The 27071-nt window shown below is 42.6% G+C and overlaps 2 protein-coding genes across 5 annotated transcripts in view; one reads left to right on the top strand and one right to left on the bottom strand.

The window, feature by feature from the left end:
• The first annotated feature begins 6269 nt into the window (after positions 1-6269).
• Positions 6270-26783, top strand: B3GAT2 (beta-1,3-glucuronyltransferase 2). Of its 3 annotated transcripts, none has more exons than XM_051777745.1 (4): positions 6270-6293; positions 18401-18545; positions 25249-25397; positions 25477-26783. In XM_051777745.1, exons 2-4 carry the CDS (start codon positions 18401-18403, stop codon positions 25561-25563), a joined length of 381 nt encoding a protein of 126 aa, XP_051633705.1. In that variant the 5' UTR covers positions 6270-6293; the 3' UTR covers positions 25564-26783. The 3 variants fall into 3 exon arrangements, with proteins under 3 accessions (XP_051633705.1, XP_051633704.1, XP_051633703.1); XM_051777744.1 differs by lacking the exon at positions 6270-6293 and adding an exon at positions 6970-7290; XM_051777743.1 differs by lacking the exon at positions 6270-6293 and adding an exon at positions 6970-7509.
• Positions 26029-27071, bottom strand: part of SMAP1 (small ArfGAP 1) — an 89104-nt gene continuing 88061 nt past the window's right edge. For both annotated transcript variants that reach the window (XM_051777734.1, XM_051777735.1), the window contains one exon: positions 26029-27009. In XM_051777734.1, coding sequence (XP_051633694.1) covers positions 26875-27009 — 135 coding nt within the window. In that variant the 3' untranslated portion in view covers positions 26029-26874. The remainder of the gene's footprint in view (positions 27010-27071) is intronic.

Here is a 27071-nt window from a genome sequence, read left to right as displayed (position 1 = left end):
CTCTCACCTCACCATAATAAATCCTCAGCTGTTTGTGGACTGTAAGGTTATTGGACAGAGATCACACCTTCATATGTGCCTTTTTATGTTGCCTGCCTGATGTCTCCTAGGATCCAATACAAGTACTTATACAAAACATATAAGAGTATATAGTAAGGAAATATCCCCTATTTTGCCAGCTATCTCCCCAAACTCCTGAGAGGTTTGGGAAGGCAGGTGTATGCTCTAGGTCTTTGAAATGATCTGAGTCAGTCTCCAGCTACTCAAACACTACAGTGCCATAAAACACTCATCATCTCAAAAATGCCATAAACCACTTATTGCCTCAAAGATGCATCCTAAACACCCATTTTCAAAGTGTATCTTTATAAAAAACAGAACAGTCCTGACATTTATTTCCATATGACAAGGACCAACCAGAATTAAATATTATGTTATGAAACAAAGTCCCTGGCCAAGACAAGGGGAATTTTCTATTTGCTCATTCACAATATGAGGTGTCACCCAGCTGCCTTGCAAGACAGTTTGCAAGCCTCGTCATATAATACCCACTTACCGTGGTGATTGCAAGCTGTCTGAGTGTTACTGCTGTCAGCCCAGATCCAGTTTTGAGAAGTGAGATAGAAGATAACAGATTCACACAGCACTGATTTAGTCTTCATGTAGGGTGAAGCATCCTTACTGAGAAGTTTGCTTGCACCTGGCAGTGCTGATTGAAGTCCACACCTGGTTACGCCAAAACTATTTATTCTGTCAATAAGGCATCTTGTAGGTCTGAAACATAAAGGTGTGGGAGGTTCCTTTATAATTTCAAGAGAAACTGGAGCAGAACCTTTGACTTCTCAAGGACAAAACACAAAGCAAAACAAAACAAAGCACAAATCATCAACTTGATATTCTTACCAAAAAAATCACAACACAGTGAAAGAAAACAGTTTCTTCATGAGAAGTAATTCCTAGACTGTTCCTCCTTTGAGGACGTTTCAGTAAGTTACTGTTTGAGAGCGAAAGAAGAGCTTATATGCCTGAACACTCATCTGCTTGGGTTCTTTTTTACTGCATCATGTAGTCTACTAGAAGATATGTCTCCCTATGAGCTTGCCTGACATTTGCTAGGACACTGGTGCTAGAACAACATTACTTCACTAATATAACATTACATTACAAACAAAACATGGAATAAAACATTCAACCCTTTTCATATCAGAACCAAGGGTCAAGTAGCCTTTTTCAATCTTCAAGGCTTTTAGCTTTCATCTTTTCCTACCCAGGGTCTGTTCAAAATATCAGCAAACTGACCAGGTACCAGGACACAGAGAGAGCTCAGGGGCTTCTGATATGAGTTATAGAAATGCAGGGGAGTGGTAGGCAAACAGCATAAGAATGATCCTTTTCATATTATCTGAAAAGGTAGATTTAAAAGAAGACCAAGAGTTTACATTTCTGTTAATATTCTTGTAACATCGGGGGGGGGGGGTGGGGGGGTGGGCATGCATTCAGCTTTCTAGGTTGAAAAGCAAATAAAAACTTTCACCTCTGTGTAACTATGTTGCCCGTGAAGGTTATCTCTGGAGATTCCATTTTTTGTTCTGCCTCACCAACCTTTGCCACTCGAACGAATGCTGTGGTTGTGAGATGTTGCCTGGAACATGGCTCAACACTAGTGGGAGGCTCAGTGGCACAGATTTCAGAGGTGTTTGCTGGCAGCAGATATTTGGTGAGACATTGATTTTCATCTATACCACACCTGGAGGATCTCCACTGAGCAGGTTATTTGCACATCCGTTTCCCACCTCTTCCATTCTTCATCACCTAAGCCCCTGGCACAGAAGGATAATTGAATCCCCCTCAAATACCACGTCACACCTGCCTCACCCTGCTCTGTCCCTGTGTGGCACTTCAGAGCTCCGGGAGGCACGTGTGGCACCTTGCTAGTACCAAAAGCCTGTGATCACAGAGGTCCAAATGAGCATTTGCAGCTCTTCTTTCCAGGAATCTGTCACTGGTTGCTATAGTGATAAACAAGTTGGCTTATTAGGAAAAGGAACAAAACACTAGAGAAAATTATTTCAAAATGGCCTATGTGCATACATAAACACGCAATCTCGCTCCTCATTGTCAGCTTGGGCAGCTGGTTTCTTTTTTCTGGAGCAGCATGGACAACATATACATTATTTTAGCAAGTCCAGCCCAATCTCCACTGTGTTTTCTGACACACAGTATCCTGTGTGATGGAGTGGGGCTTTCCCGTCTGAGCTGGATGATTAAACTTCTTGGAGGCTTCCAAAACTGGATAGTGTAGGAAAATGTGCTCTCTTAGAAAAACTGTTAGGTGATCTAATGAGGCTGAAATAAGTCTAAAGGAGTAGGAGAGGACATAAGAAATTATGCTTTTGCTGCATCCTCTGCTGGGGCTTCATTTTTTTTACCTTTCTTTGCCCCTTGCTGATGCCAAGATACCTCTGTACAGACACTTAGGGTGGCAATCTGTTCCTGTCAGATGGCAGAACATTACTTTCTCTGTAGGATACCTGGCTTACACATTGGTCTTTTGGGCCTTCACCAACATGTAATAAGCCTGTTTTCATTTGAACCTGTAGATACACAGTGACTCACCAAGATCAGGCTTGTGCCCTTGGGTGTGTAGTAGACAGTGGATGTTCTTTGACACTCTTGTGAGATGCAGCCACCATGCTCTTTTTTTTTTGCCTAATTACACATTTTGATTGACTGAGTGATGCCAGAGGGTGTAAATTCAAACACTACAATGCCTGTATTTCATTCAGACAGGCAGGGCTAATCTTTTGTCTGCTGTGATTTGAGTCACCTGGCATCTGGATTTACCCATCATAGAAACCAGGCTGATGAGCCCCCTTTGCCAGAGCTAATTACCCACCCCCAGTTACCACCAGTGACTGCTGTTGAAAGAAAAACATGAAACAGCACAAAAAAATAAACCATCCTTGGGTTTAATCTATTCATTTACAGTCATGTGAAATAGAAACTATTTCTCTGCAGTATTTTATCCACTAGTTGAAAATAATTGCACATTTTTATATGTTTATCCAACTGATTTTGCTTCTGCTTCCCATGGGACTGTAATAGTTCTATCAACTGCAGAACCTACAAAACAATATATTTTAATAGCTTTATTTCAAATGGTATCTTATAACTCAGACCATCTTTCCAATAACTGCAAAAAAACCAAAACCAAAACCCAGTTTGTAACACTGTACCTAGCTTGAGGAAATCCTGGTGTTCAGAAACTGAGTGGAAATTCAAATGGAGCAAGCAAAAGGCTTGGCCAGCTTGTTCCCCTGCCAGACATGTCAAGCTGAGAGGCTGGGTGGGAGTGCTGGGTCACAGGGGAAGCCTCTAGATGGAGCTGCCTGATGGGCAAGTGACTCTGAGTTGGGAGGGGGAGAAAGGCAGAAAGAACAGAATTGTTTTAAGAATGTGGAAAAGTACATCCATGGCACAGCTACAGCAACTCTCCTGCCATGTCTATCCTTTTCTACAGATATTGGAAACACTGAAAGCAATGAAGAAGAAAGGAACTGGGGCACACTGTTTCTGGCTAACATTGCACCCCTTACGACTGCATCCAGCCAGTGTCTGCAGTGTGCTCCAGTTTGAAAAAAGCCTCTGTGGGCCTGTAGAGAATGCTCCTAGAGATGAGATTTCTTTTGTATATGTGTGCGTATCACACTTGCACACACACACTGCTTTCTAACACTGTGTCGGTCGAGCATTCTCCTGCCAGAGCCAGGCATCGTCTGAGGGGAAGAAGCACAAGAAACTGAAGCAGAGATAGTTTTTTTAAAAACAAATGAAAAATTGGGTGCCAAGTCCTGACACATCTCTGAAAAAAATCTTTGGAGGCCGGGGGCAGCAATCACAACACCATAATAGATGAGCCAAGCCATAAACTACTGCAAACAAACAATTCTGGACCAGATCCTGAAGAGAAATGCCTGCCCACACACTCTGATACAACCCAGAATATGCACTGTGCTGCATACTGTGTGTGAAACCATAGGAACAGCCTGAGTCACACAGTGATTGGTACCATCCATCACAAGTTAGAAACTCGTCCTTTGTTTTGGAGTCGCACCTGAGGCCTCAAATCAAATGTGACAATTTTTATAATAACCTGTGCTAAGGTGTTTGGCAGAAAAAACTATCTCTGTAGACTGTTTGCCTCTACAAATGGAGTGGTTATTTGACTGGGGTCCTCCAATTTCCAGAGGAAGAACATTCTGCTTTGCTTATCAAGAAACAGCAGTTTAATTGATAGCAGTTGGCTTGTATGTAGTGCCTTCATTCTATTTTACCTTTCCATCTAAAATAATCCACTCCTAAAGCTTACAGAAAATGCTGCTGCATTATTTGATATCCCATCTGATGTATCTGACTCACGACCTCCCAGTCCGTTCCATGGCACATGAAGACACATTGCAATGGTTCCGAAGGAAAAATACCTTTGTTGAGATTTGTTATCAAGTGACCACGTGTCTCATATTGTTATGTTACAGCAAATGCTAAATGAGTAAATGCAGTAAATATTTGTTAGCAAGTGTAGAGAAACACATAGTTACTAGCTTTCAGGAACACAATTAAAGAGATGGAAGATCACCACACAGTTCATTGGGATACCTCCCTGGTGCTGAGTTACTGTTTGTGCTCCTTTCTAAACTGTTGCAATTACATTCAGCTATTCTTATTGCTGCCTTTACTAAGGCATAAACTATTAAGTATCCTCTATAGGCTGAGCTCTGAATACAAAACACAGGTTCACTAAAGATAATATTTTGGATGAAAAAAATAATATAGTACTTTTAAAACATTATATGTTTGACTATAAAGAATGCCAATTAAACACATCCACTTGTAAGTCTTAGTTTCTAGGTTCCGTCCCAATAGTTTTTTAAGAATCCTGACATGATATCATATACTATCTAGAACTGACTAGCTTTGAACTAACTTCTCCAAATGAGTACTGATTTTCAAATGAGAACAAGCAATAGCTTCTTGGTATGTTGCTTTGATACACATTTGCCTTATCTGAACAAATTATCTCTGTAAATAGGATTGTACTGGAAATGAGAAAACAATGGTATGCTCAGTCACTGGAGAGAGATCGAGTTCAGGTGATTGTCCTTTGGATAAAATGGATCAGCATAAAACCACCAACTGTAATTTCAGGTCCAAGACATTTTTCATTTGGATATATCAAACTATTTATGCTTGCTGCGCTCCTCCATATTATTTCATTAATCACATAACAACCCTTCCACTTCTCCATTAACCATGCTAACTCTAATTAGCTCTCTGCTACACAGATGTTTCCTCATTTCGATGTTCAGTGCCTGGCCATGTGTCACCCTAACTTTCACATGAATTTCAGCTTACATTACATCACTTCGATCTGTGTGTGAGCCTGCTGGCTTAATACGTCCTTTTGAATAACAGACTGATTGCAGATAGATATGAATGATAGATAGACATGGTGCCCACATTATCTGCATTTGTTATACACATGCCAATGTGAAGGATGCATATAAAACTGGAACGAAAGCAGTAGTTTAAGCTCAGGAGGCTGGCATGAAGGCATGACTGATTTCTCTAAGCCACGCTATTCCTACCAATAAGTCAATGTATCAGTGACAAATCACTCTGTTTCTGATCTCAAATAGCTCACGAGCCAGTGAGACCATCATTCGATCTAGATGTTTTAATCCTAGAATCGTGGAGAATTCTGTAATTTGCAGACTATACTGCTGTGCTTCTGTGCTCTTATCCAGATCGAAGTTTTAAAAACATAATTCAAGCTGTAAGGAAATGTTTAGTTATGACAGCAGGGAGTGTTGAAAAATGCATCGGAAACTTCCCTGGGAGGAAACGATTCGTAAGAGGTTTTAGATTGTGCATTTCATGTGTGTTGCAGCACATGATGAATGCCTTTTTCTCAAAATAAAGAGAGGTGGATTATTACGAAATTCTGATACACGTAACCTTTTCAAAAAGGAGCTGTGATCTCTGGGGAAGCAGCTCAGCAGAACAACGGGGAGATGCGGTCCGGGGGAGCACGGGCTCGCAGGGCGGTGAGGGCGATGTGCGGAAGACAACACTTACTGACGGGCACCGACAGGAGCTGCGGAAAACTGCCGCGTTATCTACAACTTCTTACTTCGGCCGGGCTCGAAATATTCCTCCCTTATTAAAAAAAAAAAAAAATAAAGAAATCCAATCAACCCAGAAATGAAGCGAGCGACTGCCCACCACTCCGAAGGGTAAGCACTCAGGCACGGACCCTCCGCCCAGCCCAGCCCAGCCCAGCCCGTCGGGCGCTGGCGCGGTGCCGGGGAAGGCGTCCCGGTCGCGGAGAGGAGGAGCCCCCCGAGCTCCCCGTCCCCTTCAGCCGAGCCCCGGCGCCGCCCCCCGAGGGCAGCGAGCACGGAGCTCTCCGGGCCGCCGCCGCCCCCTCCCCGCGGCTCCCGGGGGCGGCAGCCGGAGCGAGGCGAGGCGGGGCGGGAGCCCCCCCGGCCCCCGCCCGCGGGGACCCTCGCTCCCGCCTCTCCGCCCGCCCTCCCCTCCCCGCCCCCGCGCACCGCCAGAGCCGCCCGGGGAAGCGCAGGAGAAGGAGCGTCTCCCCAGAGTCCCCGCCGAGCCCCCCGTCCGGCGATGCTGAGGGAGAAGCGGGAGGAGGACGACGGGCGGCCGAGGGCGGAATAGAGGCGCGGCAGGAGCGGGGCCGGGCACTGACCCGCCGGGCTGCGGGAGGGCACCGCGGGGAGCCCCGACCCGCCCCGCCGGCGGCCCCGCGCCCGCGGGAGGGAGCGCCCGGCGCCCGCCCCGGCCGCCGCCGCCGCCCGGGCGCCCCGCGGAGCAGCGCGGAGGGGCCGCCCCGCCGCGCCCGTCCATGGGGCGGCGCTGAGCGGGGGGCGGCGGGAGGGCGCCGGGGGCAGCATGAAGTCCCTGCTGTTCAGCCGCTTCCTTCTGCTGCTGCCCTGGGTGCTCATCGTCATCATCGTGCTGGACATCGATAGTAGCCGGGCGCCGCTGCCCGCGCTGTACCCCCGCGGCGGGGGTGAGGGCGGTAGCGGCGGGGCGCGGCCTCCCGCCCCGCGGCGGCGGCCCGAGGCGGTGCTGCCCACCATCTATGCCATCACGCCCACCTACAGCCGCCCGGTGCAGAAGGCCGAGCTCACCCGCCTGGCCAACACCTTCCGGCAGGTGTCGCGGCTCCACTGGATCCTGGTGGAGGACGCGGCGGCGCGCAGCGAGCTGGTGACCCGGTTCGTGGCGGGCGCGGGGCTGCCCTGCACGCACCTGCACGTCCCCACGCCGCGCCGCTACAAGCGCCCGGGGCTGCCCCGCGCCACCGAGCAGCGCAACGCCGGCCTGGCCTGGCTGCGGCAGCGGCACCAGCACCTGCCGCCCCCGCAGCCCGGGGTGCTCTTCTTCGCCGACGACGACAACACCTACAGCCTGGAGCTGTTCCAGGAGGTGCGTGCGGGATAAGGGAGGGGGGGCGCGCTCCACCGCCTCTCCGCGGGCTCCCACCGCTTCCAGCATCCCCTCTTCCCGCCGGGCTCGCCCCTCTCCAGGCTCCCGGGCGGGGCTGTGCCACATCCCGCTTTGCGGCGGCTCGGTGCCCCTTACTCAGAAATTCTGGGCATGGAGAATTCATGCCCGGTCCCCGGCGCGGACACCTCGCCGCGCTCCGTCCCTCAGCCGGGCTCTCCGGTGCTGCCTTCGTGTGACACTCCTCTCTTGATTTTTAAGTTTCTTGTCCCTCTCTTCCACGCTCCCCCCAACTTTTTACTGTTGTTTTCTCGCTTTCCTGCCGAGCGAGGCAAGTTTAGGGTTTAAATAAGGGATCTTGTGTTTTTGTTAAAACTGGGATGAAAAGCACTCTTTCGTAGTTGGGATTTTTTTCGGGCTGCATCCCTCTCCTTGTAGGGCAAACTGGCATCAGGAGTCGCCATCCTTCACAGTTTTTTTCTTGGCACAAATGAATTTATCCAGAGCCGGCTCCTTCACATGGACTTGCCTTTTTGAAGCCTTTTCTAAGCCTTTTCGCTCTTAAAAGCAGCAAATCGTTTGTGTAACGACTAAACACCCTTTCAGGAGTTTCTTTTCTGAAGGGACCTGGTTTTGTCTTTATTGCCTTCCCTTGGTGAAGGGCTTTGTTTCATTTTGGTGGGAATTGGCAAGCGCTTGGAGCAGAGGGTATCCAGCTTTCTTTCTGAGTTCTGCCTGGCAGGAAGGAGGGACTTTAATAAGTGGACATAAAACAGCAGAAGAAAGATCATGTACATCTTCTGTGACAGTTAGGAGAGTACCCTTGGCAGGGAAATAAGGGAGGGAAATGGAAAAGTAGGTTGGCAGCAGATAGGGAACACACAGGGCTTCTGACAGACTGTGGTCCATATCTTCTTGCTGGTGGACAGAACTGTATTTAGAGGTGTACACCCATATTTTACAGCTTGCTTCCAAGCAATGTGCCTCCTCGTGTGCTTTACAGTCAGTAGGCTAAAATGAACACAACACACAGAAACGTGAAGCACGTGCAATTCCCTAGAGCAAGCTGGTTTAGAAATATTTAGGTTTGTAATGCATCCCTTTTCATTTCCAGTGAGTGAGTGGGCAGGTGCAGGGTCCCCATTCAGCAGAGATGTCCTACTTCTTTTGCCCATTTGACATTCAGCATTAAAGCTGCTAATTTAAGGACCTTTGCCTGGAGGCTAAACCTTTGTCGTAATTGATTTTTTTAAAATTCTCACGGCTGTGCTTAGCACGTTATAATGCAGAGTAATTCCACCGTACCCATCTTTGATGTGATGGGAGTGCCCACATATATATTCACAGATATAAGGCTAATCTGACTGAATCTTAGGGAGTTTGTTAATTGAAACAGAAAGTACACTTCAACACAATGACTAGTGTGGAACAAAAGATATTTGGAGACAAATATCTACTTTTTTTTTAATAGTTTGTTGGTTTGGTTTTTTTTTTTTTTTTTTTTTGAATACGGACATTACAGACAAGCTAAAGAGAACAGTATTGACAGGCATTTCACTTCAGTGACCCAGAGCTACTGAAAAGGGGTTCAGTCACATTCTTTTATAATTTCTATCATTATTCTTCTAATTGCTGTGAAGGATGCAACAGAAAGGTACAAATTACCTCTTTGATCAGGTGGGAAATGCAGGAAAGCAAGGGGATAAAGCTGTCTGAAGGGTTAACCTTGAAAATTACAGGCACAACAGGCAACCTGTGTTTCTTCTTGCTAACAAGAATTGTAACCTCCAGCATGAACCTCTGCAATCCTAAGACCTCCCTTTCACCAGGGTTCAGCTGCTGGGGAAGAGGTGTTTATTCTGAGCTGTGTGTTCACAGGCAGACACACATGAATGAGTTTTCCCTGTGAAATGTGGTGGTTGGAAAGCTCAGCTACAGGAGTGGAGAAGGAGCTTTTGCTTCAATTACCTCTGCAAGTTCCCATGACTGTTTTCTGGGGTCACTAATGAGCTGTATGCAAGGTCTCGGGGGACACCACTGGTAGTAACACAGGGAATGCCTCGTGGACCTGGCAAAGTTAATGGAAGTCCCTTGGCAAGCTTTACCAACAAGATGCCTTTATGTGTGGGAGGTTACATTTGGAGAGAGCCAGGAGTCTGATTTTCAGTCGAGGCACTGCTTGAGGGCTGGTTGCTTTTTTTTTATTTGATAAAAGAAATTCTGTGTCTCCATGGATTCTGGCTTGACAGCTCTGTAGTAAATCCTGATCTCTCTTTCCGGAATTGATAGATATATGAGTGTAAGCTATACTTGTCTTTTCCAAGCATGAAGAGAACAGCTTCAGAACATATTGTGTGTAGATGAAATCTGGTAGTAATTCCTCTCATGAAAGTGGTGGTAACTCTACCCGAGAGGGAGTTTTTTCACTTCGTTGCCCTGCTGGGAACAATTCTCCAGACCTGCAGTTGCTTAATCCTAAAAAGGTCTGATAAACTGAAGTCTGCTCACTGGGAGGGGGCAGTTTAAATGTAGGAAGACAAGACGGGTGCTCTGAATTCTCATCCTACCACCCACCATCCTGTGCTGGCTGCGTGACTTCCAGCATGTCACTGACAGGGGCAGAGGGGTGTGTAGGTCCCAAACTGCCAGCAGCAATGTGAGGTACTGTCTGCCCGCAAGCACTTACATACATTTGCTGTCTTATGAAATAGAAGGTCTGTATTCTTTTTTTCTGAGTCAAAGCTGGTTTCAGTAACAGCAGTGAGAGATTGGGGAGGTGGGAACCAAGGCTAGTTAGGATTGTAAAGCCAGCATGAGAGAAATATTGGCATTAGGGATGCATTTTGCTCAGAGGTTAAAAAAGCAGGACTGCAGAGCAAAACGTGAGCCACAGAACTGCACATCAGTGAAAGATTATGTTTAAGGCAGCTCTTTTGCTGTGGCTTTCCCTAGTGCCCTTACAGAAGACAGAGCCTTTTTAACAAAGCAAATTCGGCAAAAGCTTTACTGGGAGTTGTAGTGTAGTTGTGAGGGTCATGATCAGAAAGGAGCATGCTTTGACAAGAAGTGCCATGGGATACTTCTGAGAGCTTTTGATGAGGAAATTCTAATCTCTGTCCAAAGTCCTTCTGCCTGGTATGTATAGGAATGAATACTTTATATTTGATATAGAGTGAGCTGAGCCCAGTAGAACTAGACCAAGTGTGTTTCATGGAAATCAAGAAAAAAACCCAAGAACCCAGTTTACAGTAGGGTTTTTCTGGAAAATGTCACTGTCTGTAGTAAATCTGGAACCCTCTAGTGCTGTTTATAATTATCTTTTTTCCTAAGACCTGTGATGAATGTGGATGTATAGGCTAGTTTTCTGACTGGCAAAACTATGTCCTCAAAGTCAAACTGGACAGGGGCTGAGCAGGTTTAGTTGTCCTTTCTAGAATAAGGTGGAGAGCCTGGTTTGTCTTTCTGCTGCTACAGTAAGTTCAGCATTGGCTCTCTTGAGCATTTTGGCTCACCCTCCCTGGAAAGGCTGCAGGAAAGAACCGGTTTGTTCAGCAATTGTGAAATTCTTTAGAGTAGTAAGTGGGGCTGCAGCAATGATGAAGAAAATATCTCCAGGAGTGAAGAAGTGGCCTTTAAGTTATTCCCAACCCTTTCTGCTTGAGCATATAGTGGTGGTCAGGTAAAAAATCATGCTTTTATTTTAATTCCTGTGGTTCTGGCATATTATATTTTGTTATAAATATTTTGGGATCCAGGCCTCAAAAGTAATTATGTATTTTCTGCTCAGATATGATCTGTTCACCTAGAGGGGTACATCTGCATCTTGCCATCAAAAACAACAGTCTGCTTTCTGAAAATATCTGTTTTCAGTTGAAAGTCAGCCTACATTCATAAAAAAAGCCATTGAAAAGCCTAAAATCCCAACTAGTACATTTGTTTTACAGATGTTTCTACATGAATCATGATAACTTCCATTTTGTACTGTAGGCTGTTCTTTTTGGAGTGACTATCTTATACTTTCTGGTGCATTTGTGTTTCATGTTATTCCTGAATGCAAGTTATTGGAATATTGTGACTGATGCCTAGCAACTGCTGATTGCACATTTTTAAACTTCCAGAAAGAAAATCTTAGATAAAGCTGGCATTCCACCTTCATAGAGAGATTTTAAAAACAGGATTTACTTAAGCGCTAGAAACTGAAGATAGACAGCTAAGTTCCACTTCCCTTAACTCTTCACATAATTCATGTGTTTCTCTGTCTCAGGCATTTTCTCTGCTCTTTCTGTGTTTTGTGTAGTTGGCCAAAAGCCTTGATCCGTGTATGGATATGTGTGCAACTTGGAAGACTGGGCCGCCTTAGAGAAATCCATGCTCTAAGGTATGATCTGAATACAGCCTTGCAGCATGGAGTTTAAAGTAAATCACAGCCCTAATTGTCATTTCTGAAGGGTAAAAAAAACCCCCAAACTTTAGCAGCTTAGCAGTTAGCCCTGTTGCCCGCTGAGTTGTGGACCAGAATTCAATTTGCTGTAGCTGTTGCCTGCACAAGAATACCCTGAATGTGATGGTAAGGTTGAAGCTGGAAAGGAGGTAGGAGGAGAGAGAGCTCAACCTGTTCTCCTGAAGTTGTGGTAGTCTTTACAGGTAGCTCAAGATTCAGATTGAAAGCACTTTCTTGCGTCCCTGCTCTTCCTTTTCCCAAAAGGTATGTATGAAGGTGGCAGATATTCTAATGGCTTTTAACAGCCATTTCAGTAGCCTAAAAAAAATAATTCCTTGTTATTAAAAATGGAACAGAAATACTTGCAGGCATTGCACGTCACACAGGCTTCAGTTTTCCTGTGATCATCTTTGTAAAATATTTTGAGCAACTCAAAAAACGCATCACAGGAGAGGTGAATATTTGCTATTTTTTCCAGCTTTGACAAGGGAAGGGTTAGTGTTCCTTCAATAACACTTACATAACTGTCATAATCTTTATACACTGTACATGTGTATTTTTGAATGGATATATGTATGCAAAAATATTTAAAACTAGTATAAGTGAATCTGTTTATCTTTAAAAACATGAAAATCTTTTGTTGTATCTCTTGGAGCTGGTTGGAAAAATCAAATCTTTTGATATAGTCTTAAAAATAACATTCAGTAGTCTAGACAGAATTAAATATTAGCTGGCAGTCATTAGTTATATTCTTCAGAATAAAAAAATGATCCAAATGTGCGTTAGCAGTGCATTAAATACCTTTCTAGGGTATAAATGATTTAGGAGTACATGACAGATTTTAAATGCGCACTGACATTCTTCTTCCACATACACATGTAATACCTGTGCTAAAGAGACTGGATTAGAAAAGACTGGCAGAGAATGAAATAGCTTAAAAATGAGAGGAAACAGTGACAAAAAAAAAAAAAAAAAAAAAAAGAGCTATTTGAAACATTATCCAAGTGAAGGACTCTGGGTTGCAAAGTACTGTCTGTTTCTGCACTGACAGCAGTGGTCTCATATGTGAAACTGATACTGTTACTCTGAATTTAATTAGAGAGGGTCAGCAGCTCTTCCGAGGTGCAGTGAACGCAACCTTGTAGGATGACAGAGAATAGGATGAGAAAAAGAACCAGTCAGTAGAAGGGCCCAGAAGTAACATGAGTAGCAAATGTTTTGGAAGTCATCCCAGTCCAGAGAAATTGGCTCCTAACTGCTTTAGTTAAATTTGGTACAGTTTTCTTCCGTAGGGAAGCAATATTGACATTTGTGCCCAAGGATGCTGGTATAATTTAAAAGCATTAATCATTGTACCCTATATATAAAATGTTGCTGGAAAGAAGGGGGGAATTAATGTATCCTCCCTTTGCAGTGTAGATTGTGTACAAATCAGCAGAGGAGGTTTAGAACAGGTGCTTGGAGAGAAAGCTTTCTAATAGTGAGGATGGCGAAGAACTAAATCAGATCACCTGTGAGGGTTGTGGAGCAGGCTAGTTCAATGCCTGAAAATTTTTTTGACTTGTAGACCCTTTCTACAAGTTTTCCCACAGAGAATACCTTTTACAGTCAAGTTTACCAACAGCAACCTTGCTTTGGGAAGTTCCTATCCCTCAAGTGTCACAGTCCCTGAACCACAAAAATCACTGGCAGAGGTTTTCTATGCCTCAGTACCTCCTTTGAAGTGATGGTAAGTAGGGGCAGAAGCTCCATCCAATGCCTCAGTAAATGGGCACAGCATCGCTGCTGCTGAGCTGTCTGACTCGTAGTATTCTCCCATGAGTTTCATTGAAGCAGAATCTGGCTTTAGATGACCTGTGAGCAATGCAGAGAACTGTGTGAGAACTGACAGGGAACCTGGCTGTGTTTATGTTTTTTTAACCCATAAAATTTTCTGCTGTGGAAGGGTTGTAGTGAAGGAGCTCTATGTCCTGTCTTTGGTAATAATAAATAGGAATTTTTTTGTATAAATCTGCCCGAGTGTTGCTGGGATGGGCAGGGGGGTGGAGTGGGATGGGATGGTGAGCCTGGGTGCTAACCTGTAGCCTGACCAGTATAGATCACAAATCAGAGAGAGGCTGAAATGATAGGGGGAGAAAAAAAGCGTACTACGTGTAGCAGCAGGTTTGCATTTACAAAGAGCTTTAAATCTCAAGTAAAAACACATCAACATCATGCTGCAAAAACACTAGGATGGTTGTACCAGTCTGGAAGCCTTTTCACTGTAGGAAGTACCTCCATGTTTCCTTCTCCCTGTCATTTGCCTTCATTCCCCCTGGGCTTTTATATTTTGTTACTGGCTTGGTATCTTCCCTATCCATCAGTCCGGCACATCCCATTAAGCAGCTTTTCTTGATTGACTAATGAGATGCTGTATTTGGCAATGCTTTTAACCCTGCCTTTTATTACTCAGATACATTTTCTGCATTTTCACTTGCTATTCTTTAGTGGTTACTCTGTTGTAACTATTTACTGTTATATGCCCATCACCTCACTCGGATTTCTTAGGTCAGTTGTTACCAATCTCTCCTGTCATTTCCTTGCCCAATCCTTCCCAATCGTTGTCCCTTCTGCTACTTCATTCAGATTTTTTCTACCATCTTCCCCATACAGTACATCACACTCCTCCTATGCCCAAGACCCCCTTTCAAATAATCAAAAAGTAAATAGAGGATAAAAGCATTTCCAGAGGGAGATTCATCCCACCTTAAGATAGCTGTCTAAGCCAAGCAGGATGAATCATGTCAGTGGGTTCCTATCTCTTTCATTAACTACAGAAGTCTAACTAGGACAGACCAGATACTTACAGAGAGTTAAGCATAAGTAAGATGAATACCATCCATGTAAGTTGCTAGGACTTAAAATACTGAGTATTAAGACAGTGTGTGCTACTGCTGTCATTACAATGACAGAAGGGCAATTTAGGAAGCTATTTGTAAGTCATAGGATTTTGGCAGTTGTTTAGCCCACAGCACTAAGACTATTTAGAATTAACACATTTTTGAATCACCTTTTTGTGTCCCAATGATTAGCAGCATAAAATTCCAGGTGCAAGCTGGTCTTTTAATCCAAATAATAGCTTTTTCCCCATCATACATAAATACAGCCTTCACATAGCAGTATGTTAACTGCAGTAATGCTATTCTCAGAAGATTAAAAGAAATATTCCTGCTTTCATCTGCCTAGCATATTCTGAGGCTGTGAGGTATTTCAGAATTACCATAAATACTGGTCTAGATGTGCTCTTTCAGCTTTTACTTAAAGGGATTGCTGTATTCTTGACACCTGCTTATTTCATTCTCCAAAAATGTAACCTGTGAGAATAAAGAAAGTAGCCCAAAGATAAAATGTAGAGCTCCTTCCTTCTGTTGTGTGGTGGCTTTACTGACATAACTCTTAGACACCAAGATAGAACCAAGACTGTAGGAATTCAAAAATTCTTGGGTTTTGTGAGGTCAGTGATATACTTTCCACTGACAAGATTTTCATAGACGTGGTGTATGGTAGAGTATTAATGTAAATCCGTCTGGTTCTGCCAGCATAGATGCTGAGGCTGCTGTTTACCCAGTTCAGAAGTCCTGTGTAACCTGGCCCATTGTACAGTACAGCTGCCCAAACTTCTCTTGTGTGCTCAGGCAGGGCATGGGTGCACCATGCATCAGCCACACTCTCGTAGTTAGAGTGTGTCTGCCCTTGTCTTGTGGCATTTCGTGTTTACTGTGGGTGCGATTGGCAGAGGGTGGCTAACGTGCTGCAGTTCTGTACATTAATAATTTGTAAAGGTATCCATACCCTCCAGGAGGTGTTAATGGCAACATGTGTGTTCATCCTGTGGTTATTGCTGGTGTAGCACAGTTGGGTGTATGTGGCTTGTTGGTGCCCTTGGAAACCTACTGGAACTTACCTGTGTAGACATGCCCAACAGAATGATGCCCTGTGTCCATGTCTGATATGTTTGGATGTTAATAGAAATATGCTATTAGCAAAATATGCAAAAGGGATATATCATTAAAACCAGAGTTAAAAGACCTTCATGAGAAGGTTTGGCTAATGTCCATACCCAAACAGTTAACTGCTAACTCTGCTTTTCCTGCATGGAGGAGTGCGACAGATTGGAAAATTAAACGTAAGCAGGGAGAAGAGTTACAGATAAACATGATTAGCAATAACCTGTAGAGAGATTCATGGTAGTGTCTCACTGGCAATTAAATAGTCAATGGCTTGGACAGAATCCTTATCACAAGAAATCTCTATATTGCCAACTGTACACATTGCTCTCACACACTATGGGATGTCTCTGCTGCTACTGAGAGATGGTGTGACTCTCAGCTGACTGCCACAGCTATTAGGGTGGAGGTGAGGAAATTCTGCTAAACAAATTTGAAGATACACAAGTAATTGGAGGGAGAGAAGGTACATATCTCTCTTCTGTGTGTCCATACATATTTGTGGATTTTCAAATATATATTTTATGCCTTCCCTGTGTGAAAGTTCTAAGAATCTGCTAATGTATCTAGCTTGGAAATGTGAACCACACTGGCATGATGCCTTTGTTTTTTCTGGTGCAACTCCTATGAGTCTAGATGATATGCATGATAAATCTTTCACCTTGGCAGAGAGAGAGAGAATTGTTTAATATTTAACCAAGGTTGTCTTTTACTTCAACATCCATTGATAGGGGACTGCAGTAACAAATATGTAAAACTGTATTTGTTTTTGCTAAGAGGAGTACTTGGAACGAGAAAGGGATAACCTTTCCCTAAGGAATAAGCTTCAATTACAACAAAAGATGAGACTGTTTTTAGAATAAATCAAATAAAGCCCACATTACACTGAAATAGTTTAATACTTGTTTAAATAGCACCATATTTAAAACACAGTAGTTGAAACAGTGGCTTTTGAATCAATGTGGTTAAATCGTGCAAGTTGCCGTGTCTGTTGCACTCGTCTACTCAAGTTCTCACACCAGACTATCTGATTTTCCCATGGGGAGCAGTGTGTCAAAGTTCATGTCATATTATCTCCTGTTTACCGAAGAAAATGGTCCAGTGAACCAGTTATCTGAACTCACTGAATCACAGATTCTTTAAGGTTGGAAAAGACCTCCAAGATTGAGTCCAACCTTTGACCGAACAGCACTGTATCAATTAAATCATAGCACTAAGTGGCATATCCAGCTGTTTCTTGAGCACCTCTGGGGATGATGACTCCACCACTTCCCTGGGCAGCCTGTTCCAATCTCTGACAACCTTTTCAGTGAAGAAATTCTTCCCGATGTCCAAACTGAACCTCCCCTGGCACAGCTTGAGGTCATTTCCTCTTGTCCTGTCACTAGCTGCAAGGGAGAAGAGGCCAGGCCCCCACCTGGCTACAACCTCTTTCAGGTAGTTGTAGAGAGAAATAAGGTCTCTCCTGAGCCTTCTTTTTTAACAGGCTAAACACTCCCAGCTCCCTCAGCTGTCCCTCCTATGACTTACTCTCCAGATCCTTCCCCAGCTTCATTGCCCTTCTCTGCACATGCTCCAGCACCTCAATGTCTTTCTTGAAGTGACTCCCAGTCATGCACTCTTCTTGCTAAAGAAAGAATTATTTTTTAGTATCTGTAGATTCCTCAAGGTTAGATAAGGACCATGTTTCTAGAACTGCATTTAGTTACATTTACACCACTGGGAAAAATTCCTGTTATTGATAGTAAGCATCCTGCCTGGCCTGGTTTTTCATCCTTCCTGGAAATTTAGCAGAGTTTTTAAAGGGAAAATGTAAAATTAAAAAAGGTTTAACCCAAATAATCTTTTTTTTTTTTTTTTGGTGACCGTTTAATAGATCTGAGCTGCATCTCAGCTTTGTACAAATCTGGTATGTTACAGGTAGGAAAGAGCTGTGTCATAATTTCCTGTACTCAATGCATTTTTTACCAGTCTCAAACTAATTGTACTTGTTTTAGTGACATGCGTATTTGTTAATCATTATTACATTTTCTCTCATTGGGTTTGTAAAATATCTCAGCAATCTATAGAAATAAGCCTACTGAGAGAATGCTGTAGTTTGCAGATAAAAAAGATCTACTACACCTGTGGAAACCCAAACAAGAAAAAAAACCCCAAACCTGTTTTTTCACAGCTTTTAAAAAATTTTGCTATAAAAGATATTATGAATAGGGTGTTAAAGTAGAATTGAGGTGCCTATGGGCTAAAGAGCTGGAGATTTCACAGAAAATGAGTGGGCACACGTAGCTTTCAAATACTTACTCTGTTGGGCTGAAATCTGTAAGCTAGAATTGCCTTTGAATACCTGGCCTTGCTGATTAGTGTGTAGGCTTTCTACCAACACTGACAAAAGAAGCCTGCCAGGAGCACGGGCAGGCAGTGAGTGATGCTGTGCTGCCTCTTGCAGATGCGCACAACGCGCAAGGTGTCGGTGTGGCCCGTGGGGCTGGTCGGGGGCCGGCGGTACGAGCGCCCAGTCGTGGAGAACGGCAAAGTTGTTGGCTGGTACACGGGCTGGAGAGCGGACAGGCCCTTTGCTATCGACATGGCAGGTAAGGATCAATTCACGTGATACATGAATGTTTCTCATAATAACTGATTTTCTCAACGTAAGCAGCTTTTAAAACTTCCCAAGTGTCAGCACTGTATGCAGCCCTTTGGCACTAAATATCCTGGAAGTCTTAGCTTGCACATCTTGTCTAATTAAGTTGCTGCTTGGTGATATCTGAAGTTACTTTCATTTGTTTTTAATTTGATGTGGCAACTTGGCTTTTATGTTGTATAAACTGTTTGTCTGAAACAAGTTAATTGTAAGTTAATTCATCGAAGTAATTTTTGCAAGGAGCACCTGCCTGTCATTGTGTCATCAATCTAAACCAGGTAGTATAAATACAGACCCTTCATAGACCTCATGTTGTAAAATGCTACTGTATCATAAAATGATTCATTTTGTATTGGTTATTTGGAATGACAGTGATAACTGTAGATGGATATAGTTTGAAACACTGGGCTTAGGTGAAAAATCACTGACAGCTATTGCCTAGTAGATGAAGGCAGAAAAGCTTCAAAATGGATGTAATCAATCTTCTGCAGTGAAGTTTGCACACCACACAGCTCTGTCTTGCTGTCAGTCCGTGCTTAGACAATCTCTTGAATATATTCACAACTGCCACATGAATCACCACTGTGCAGAAGTCCAATTTCTGATGTAGCAGCAGCTGATTTCCTAGCAAGCGATACGATATTTGCACTTAGGCATCTTCTGTATCAAGGAGGGAAGGGGAAAAGTAGGAATACAAGGGCAAGAACAGGAGAGAAATAGCCGCTTTTGTTTTTCCTCTGGTACACTTATAGTTTGGGAGAGGGAAAAGAACAGTGCTTTCTCACTTTGGCAGAATATATTAATTGAAATGTCTGATGATAAATATGTACACTATATACAGTTGTATTGGTTAAAAAGAATAAAGTACTAATTGTTTTTAACAGCTCAAAGATAGAAACATCAGCAGGTGAATTTTTCTGTACTGTAGGGGCATTTCAAGACAATAATACCACCTGGCATAAAAATTAAAATTTGGGTGTTTAGGTAGAGGCATTCCACAGGGGAGATGTAGGTATGTCAATGCCCAAATCCATGCAGCGTGTCGAGGACTGCAGCTGTGGATTTTATCAGTCTCTGCCTGTGGACTCACAGATACCTATTGATACAGTGCTGTAGAAGGGATTACTGATGGGCATTATTTAGGTGAGAGCATGGTTCATAATTCATTAGCAGCAGGCAAAAACCCATTACACAACAATGGCCAAGGGACTCTAACCCAGACATGAAGAGATACTTGGAAAGTTCTTAAGTTGTGGTTTACTTTGCAGTTGCTGGCTGAATCACTGGCATGAGGGAAAAGCAGCTCCATTAGGAGCATTACCTGCTTGTACTTTTATGAAAGTCACAAAAGGGAGGGTTATAGAGACAAAGAAACATTGCTAGTACAGGAGGTTACTGCAGATCCACAAACAAGGAGTTACTATTTTGTAAGACAACTTTTATTAGTCTTCAAAAATACTGAAGAAATTAAATTACATTTTTAATTTCAGCAAGGAGAGAAATGGATGCTGTGTAGAGCGCTAAAAAAATTATGTGAAAGTTGCATCTTCAGTCCCCTCAGGAATACAGTGGAAGGGCACTAACAGAACAGAACTGCAAATCCAGAACTTCATAGGTGTCTGAGCAGGTACAGTCTACAGGACACATGTCAACACTCAGTTTCCTACCCATGCCCTTTGCTCCTGACTTCCCAACACACCCCTGCAGACTTGGGAGGCTTGCTAAAAAAACCTAAGTCCATGCTGTGGTCCATCACTGGCATTTCTCCATCTCCTCACCAAACCCACAAGCAATTTAGGTTATACTGCACATAAGGAAGTTCAAGGACCTCTTTTGAAAATATTGCCATGAAAAAAGTATAGGTGCATATATTAAACTGCTCAGCCATCTACAGTTAATGTTCTGACAGCCAATGCACTGGTAAGGAAGCTCCCTTTGGTTTACTGAACTATCTTTTCATGATTTTCACAAGAGTTTGATCATGAGTCTGGGTGTGAACACAAGACCGCTTAAAAGGTTTGGAATCATTGATATATCTTGTGGCTGTTCAGATGAAGCTTTTAAGCACATAAAACTCCTTATTCTAGGCTTCAAAATACAAATTCAAATTACTCCAAGTAGAGACAGATCCTGCTGATTTCACTGGGCTCAGCTCAAAGACCCTAGTTGGCCAACCTCCCCAGACTCCATGAAACACACTCACACATCGCAGTCACATTAGATCAGTTCATTAAGCACTGGTTATTTATTTTGAGAAATTTGTGGCTGACACTGCTATTCTCCAATGCTAAATTGCATTCAGAAAGCAGAGTAGCTGTTTCCTGTGCTGCTTCTTGACTGGCAACCAACTCACCATATGAATTAGTTCAGATGTTATCTAAGTTCTGCTTCAGTTTTAACTGTAGGTGAGTTCTAGAGTTTGACACAAACTTCCTTACCCTCAGGGAAGAAAAGTGAGAAAGAATCTTGAAAGCAAAAAGGTGACACTGATTCTGAATTAGGCAGTGTGTTATTTAGTATGGACCTGATTTAAAGTCTTCTATATTAAATACTGCTGTTTTAAATTTGGCTTGTTCCCAGTGCCAGAATTTTGGACCACTCATGAAAACATGTTACATCATGATTCTCCTAGTGTCAGGATTGTTCAAGAAGGCAGGCCCATGCTTTACATTAGCATTCCAGGAGTTACTTCAGTCACAGGGATTAGTACATGCCTGTAAATGACTAGGCAAGCAGATTTTGGATGTGTGGTGCAGAGCTCATCCACTGTGCCCGAAGTGCCTCTGCTAGGGCCTGAGCAAACACCTTTTTTTTTTTTTTTAATTTTCATTTTGCTATAGTTATGAGTTCTTCAGTACATCTCACCTTTCTTAGGGTTCCCTGAGCAAAAAGCTAGTCTATTCATGACACCACAAAACATGGCATATTTTGACTGACTCTGAAAGAGCCACTGCTGGAAGACACAAATGCAAACAAAAAATTTTGAGTGGCTATGGCAGACAGCATGCTCAAAAAAACCAAACCCCAACTTCTCCTCCGTGAAAGGGTTAATACTATTTTAAAAATTGAGTTTACAATCAAGAGCCTTTCATGGTGAATTAATTGTGAGCAGATGCCTTTGTTCTGAACTGCAGAAACCCCTGGTTAGCCATCTCTGCCTTATTGCAACCCAAACTGTGTGTCACAGGGAGAACAGTGAGAGCAGCAGAGCCCAAGCCATGGCACATCCAACAAGGCAAAGGTGGTACCTTAAACCATGTGGACACCAGTAGGTCTGTTTCTACATTAGCATTTATACACTCCAGAAATTATAAACTCTCAGTTTCCAGCTTGCCTTCAGCCACTATCCTATCTAGAACATCTAGGAAGCAATGGCATTAATCATGGCAACAAAATCTTTAAACACTGGCTCAAGTTTAACTGGATGAAAAAAAAAATAGTTCTGCCTTTTAACAGAAGCCACTGATCTAACACAAGTCAAGGTGTGAATTAACAGGAACAGCTTATGTTGAAAGAAGCACACATATAATCTTTGCCACGTCTCCCAGGTATCTTATCCTCCAGCAAATTAATTCCTGTCTAGGTGGTTCTTCAGCCAATTAGATTTAATTTACAACCTTGCATTAAACACCATAAAACCCCCAAAACACCTCTTCACACTCCAGCTATGAAATTGTCTTGTGGCACGTCATATGAGCTTAAGCCCAATATGACCTTGTAGGAATAATGATTAAGTAAAATAACTGTATGCATGTAAGCACTGTTCAGTTATGCTACACTGGAGACAGTAATCCCAAATTAATCCCTGTTTGGTGATAGAATTCAAAATAACAGCATATTTTCATCTATTAGCACAGGCTCATTATCTACTGAGAGAAATTAGTAGAGAAATTAGTGCCAGTCTGGTCAAAACCTGAGCCATCTCCTCTCTTTCTGACACCAAAATGATACATCTGTGATAAAAAGTCAGTGGAAAGGTGTCACTAGAAAGTGGCTTTCTCCCAAGTCCATCTTACAAAATGTCATACATGTGAAATTAAAGCAAAGCTGAAGAACTAAAATAGGCAGGACATAAATCTCCTTGCATTATTTTCTCTCTTCAAGTTGTTGCTTTATTGGATTTTTTAAGAAACAAAGACTGCATGACCACTCACCAAGGAAACAAACCTCAGGCCAATCTGTGCACAGTAGTCTGTGTCCTTGCCACCCACAACACTCAGTTTATAATTTAAGTTTTATTTGATGCCTGATTTTTGATAGCACCCTATAATGGCAATTTGCAATAGCATGGTAGCAAGGGCATGTGTTACATGCAGGGGGCACAGCCCATCTGAAGATCTGTGCATAGGAGAAATCCACCCTCAGAACTCCGTGCAATTTTCTCAACAGAGGAGCAAGCATAAGAAATTAATCAGTGTATGGATAAGTATGGGCTGAGGGAGCCAGGGAGCCACACTGACACATACTGAGGTAAGCAGTGGAAAATCCGTGCCTCTTCTGCTTAGAATGAGATTCCTTCCCCACTCTAAAAACTAGGCCACTACCTTAATTATTTTGGTGTTTACTTCATTTATGCATGGCCAGCTTGAATCCTAAATCTTTCTGAAAAGAAACAGCAGCTCACACAGCTGATCAGGATTCCAACAATGCCTTCCCATGCAAAGGAACTTTTTTTTTTTTGGCGCCCAAAATTATCAAAGCCCAGTTGCATCCAAAATTTATTGCTTGTTCTAACTGAGGAAAAAAACCCAACAAAACCTAACCAAAACCACTGAACTGAAGCAGGTCAATTTGTTCATCAGTATTAAGTCCAGGGTCCCTTTCAAGGTGGTGCAAGCTGGCTGTACACACTGCTGCTGTCTCATGCTCAGGGAGTTTAAACACTCAACCTCAGCTCTTCCCAAATGATTACACTTGCCTACCAACAACGCTGGAATGGAGCCCATCTTGTGCTCTCTCATGACCAGTCTACAAGTTGTAGGAAGCAGGAAAGGCCTGCAGCCTGCTGCAGACAAACCCCTGGTGGGGAAGAGAAGTCCAGAGCATTATTCTGCCTGGGAGCACTGAGCTAAGCCCAGCAGCTGCAGCAGAGAACAGCTGGATCCCAGCAGTGATGCTGCAGAGGTTAACTGAGTGAGGACAGGCTACAGCCAAGGTCTCACACCTCCTGGAAGTCTTTTATTCACTAGACTGCTCTGCAAGGTGTGGGCAATATGCCCTCTCCATTTAGACACCTCTTCTTCTTTATCTCAGACAAGATATAATGTATAAAGTTACAAAAAAGATATAACATATACATATGTCTTCAGCAACTGTGTCCATCAGTGAATTGGAACCTTAGTTTATGTCCAACCCATAGTTTTTATCGGGGTCCAAATCTTTATTTAAAACAAAACAAACTTTCTGGTGTCTTCTGTGCTTTCCTGCAAGCAAGAGCAGGAACCACTGAAAGTGGTTTCAGTACGCCTTTCTTTACACGTGATGTAATAATTACTTCCTTATATTTTCCTCTTCAAAAGGCCCCCACAAAAGTCACAGATACTTTCAAGGAAAATACAGTAGCAAGACAACTGTAGTAAAAATGGGTTAGAATTATATTAAGTTAGAGAAAACTATTCTCAATTTTAAATCAATAATATTTTAATACTGGCTTTAGAATTAAATGTTCTTGCCGTTTTCCAGAACTGATGTGAAAACTGTTACTACTTGTGTCATAAAGGGACAGCTGGAACCACTCTGAACTGAGGAAGAAAGGATTTCTTTGGTAGGCTTGGCAATCAGACATAACGAGTTAGTTACAAATGTCATTTTTCTTTACAAGTCTATCAGTCTAGTTTTGAGTCCTACTGAAAGAACCGTACATGTGACTGAGCATAGCTGAAGGAAAACTGGAGAGTTCTATAAATAATGGAAGTTGGAGATTCATGGGAGCTTCTTCAGAGAGGGCGAGTTTGTTCAAAGCAGTGATTTCTCAGTGTGCAATCTCCCTTCAAGGGACCTAATGCACGTTACTGGAGGAATGCATTGCAGAGAGGTGTGTGCACGAAGAAGTCCTTTCAGCCGTGCTGTGCCATGTACAGATCATCTGCAGACTGCCTTGCAGACCACCAGTGATAAAAGTCATTCACAAGTCCACAATGACTACACAGTGTGCAAGGCAGAGCATTAATGTGGCTTGTCTTTCACCAACAATGTTAAAAACTCTACAGGCTGAAACTCTCCAAAGATCACAGTTGTAATGTATTTTAATCTTTTTTCTGACTTTCACCTTTAAATGTAGAAGTGTTTGTACAGTATAAATTTTATACATTTTATTTTACTTAAAATTGAGTTTTATTTCTTAATTAGAAGTAGAAAGGATGAATAGTCCAGGATCTTAGCAATATCTGACTTTTCAGGGCAAAAAAATATATATTCCTTACATGACAGGAAATAGATTAAACATGTTGAAAATATGGTGCAAAAAACATCTGATTGTATCTTGAGGGCAAAACACAGAAATGTAGGACATACAAACCTACCAAATATTCATATAATCAAATTTAGACAATTTTAAAAAGAGCATGGGAGATTTCTAGGCTTCAATGTAACTGCACAAAAATGTAAAGCCTAAAGGTTTTTCTTAACTTTTTCCCTGTCCCCCTCTATCCAAGGATTTGCTGTGAGTCTTCAAGTGATCCTGTCGCATCCCAAAGCCGTGTTCAAGCGTCGTGGTTCTCAACCAGGAATGCAAGAATCTGATTTTCTGAAACAGATAACAACAGTGGAGGAACTGGAGCCAAAAGCAAACAACTGCACAAAGGTACCAAGTTCCACACTTTCTAAAAAGCTTTTGTGTCATCTCTGTAGATGACTGTACTGACACAAATGTTATTTTATAGGTTCTGGTATGGCACACGAGAACAGAGAAGGTGAATCTAGCTAACGAGCCAAAGTACCACCTGGATACAGTCAATATTGAGGTATGATGTGGGGAGACAGTCACACAGCAAGTGCAGGACAATGGACGCGTCAGGATGTGTTTGAATTCAGCCAGTTAAAATCATCTGGTTCTGTGTGAGACCTGATGGAGTTCTGTGGAAACAAAAGGAAGTTGTCAGAGACTCTAGTAAGCAAATCAAGTGGGTGTGCTTGTTCTAACTTGTCTGCATGCATTTCTGAACTCTCAGCTTAATAAACTGACACTTACCTTTGTTTTAACGCTGTTTCCACATAGAGAAATGTGGTGTAATGGTATTTTTTCAAAATCATTATTTATGTATATACTTTTTGTATTTATCCAGCTTAATGGTGTAATTATAAACTGATTTTAACTCACAAACTGTTGATCTAAATATCTGCATAAATGGATCCTCCAAACTGAACATGTTTTACTTCATTAGAAGTACCGGTCAAATAGGTTGTACAATAACAAAATAAAAACCCAGAGTCACTTATGGATTTATCCTTTTAATATAGGGAAATAACATTTTATCATTACGAGGCACCATAAAATGTAAACACAATCACTGTCATAAACCTGGATCTCTGCAAGGAAAAATATATCCATTCATTTGGAGTTACCTTGTATGCATATTGTGCCGCCAGTTCTCAGCATTAATACTGTGGGTGTGCCTCATGAGCCAGATCAGAGACTTTATCACAGGAAACTCAAATGCATCCAATGCTCATTTTTAAAAGAATAAACTATTGATTTGTAGAACTACAGTAACATCCAGGTTTATCTTTCTTTCAATAACCACATTCCCTGTTATGCACACCATAATAACATCACAGTGAAATGTATGATGAAACAAAATTTGTTTGATACACTAGAAAACATTGCTCGGTGATACATTTACATTCTATTTATATATGATTAAACATTTGTTCATAGAGTACCTTCTACAGGATTACTGGGTAATTTGGGGGGATTGGGGTTCATATTTTTGGATATTACTAACATGATAGCTACGTCCCTTATATGCAAACATTTGATCTAGAATTTTGAGGGAAAAAAATCAGTATGTGGTTAAGCAGCTTCTTAATATGGTCTATGAAATCATATGCATTGTATGAAAATGCTTCCAATGATGTATAAATATATTCCTGATCTGCTTTTCACTACATCAAATTTAAATCAATATAGACCACAACACGGTCAGTCAGTTATATTCTTAATCTGAACAGCTGGGAAAAAAAAAAAGAATATATATGTACATGGAAGGAACAGCAAAAGTAAATGCATTTGAACAAGGAATGTTAGGTGGCTGTTCTGGGAGAGACTTCTATTGCAACTTTCATTTCCACAGTTGTGTGCTGAGAGTCTGGCCAGAGGAGCTTCCAGTCCATCCTGCCGCTGTGCTGGGGGGCTGGCCAAAGCCCATCACGTTGCTGGAACTGCTGAGGTTCATTCCAGCCATTTGCTGATTCATCTGCAAAGCACAAACACATGCATGAGGCTGGTTAGCACTGGCACTGAAACACAGCATGCTGC

The sequence above is a fragment of the Manacus candei genome, unplaced genomic scaffold, assembly GCF_025592945.1.
Source record: "Manacus candei isolate 608988 ecotype Guabito, Panama unplaced genomic scaffold, ASM2559294v1 h1tg000011l, whole genome shotgun sequence".
Taxonomy (NCBI): domain Eukaryota; kingdom Metazoa; phylum Chordata; class Aves; order Passeriformes; family Pipridae; genus Manacus; species Manacus candei.
This window is presented reverse-complemented; position numbering and strand designations above follow the sequence as displayed.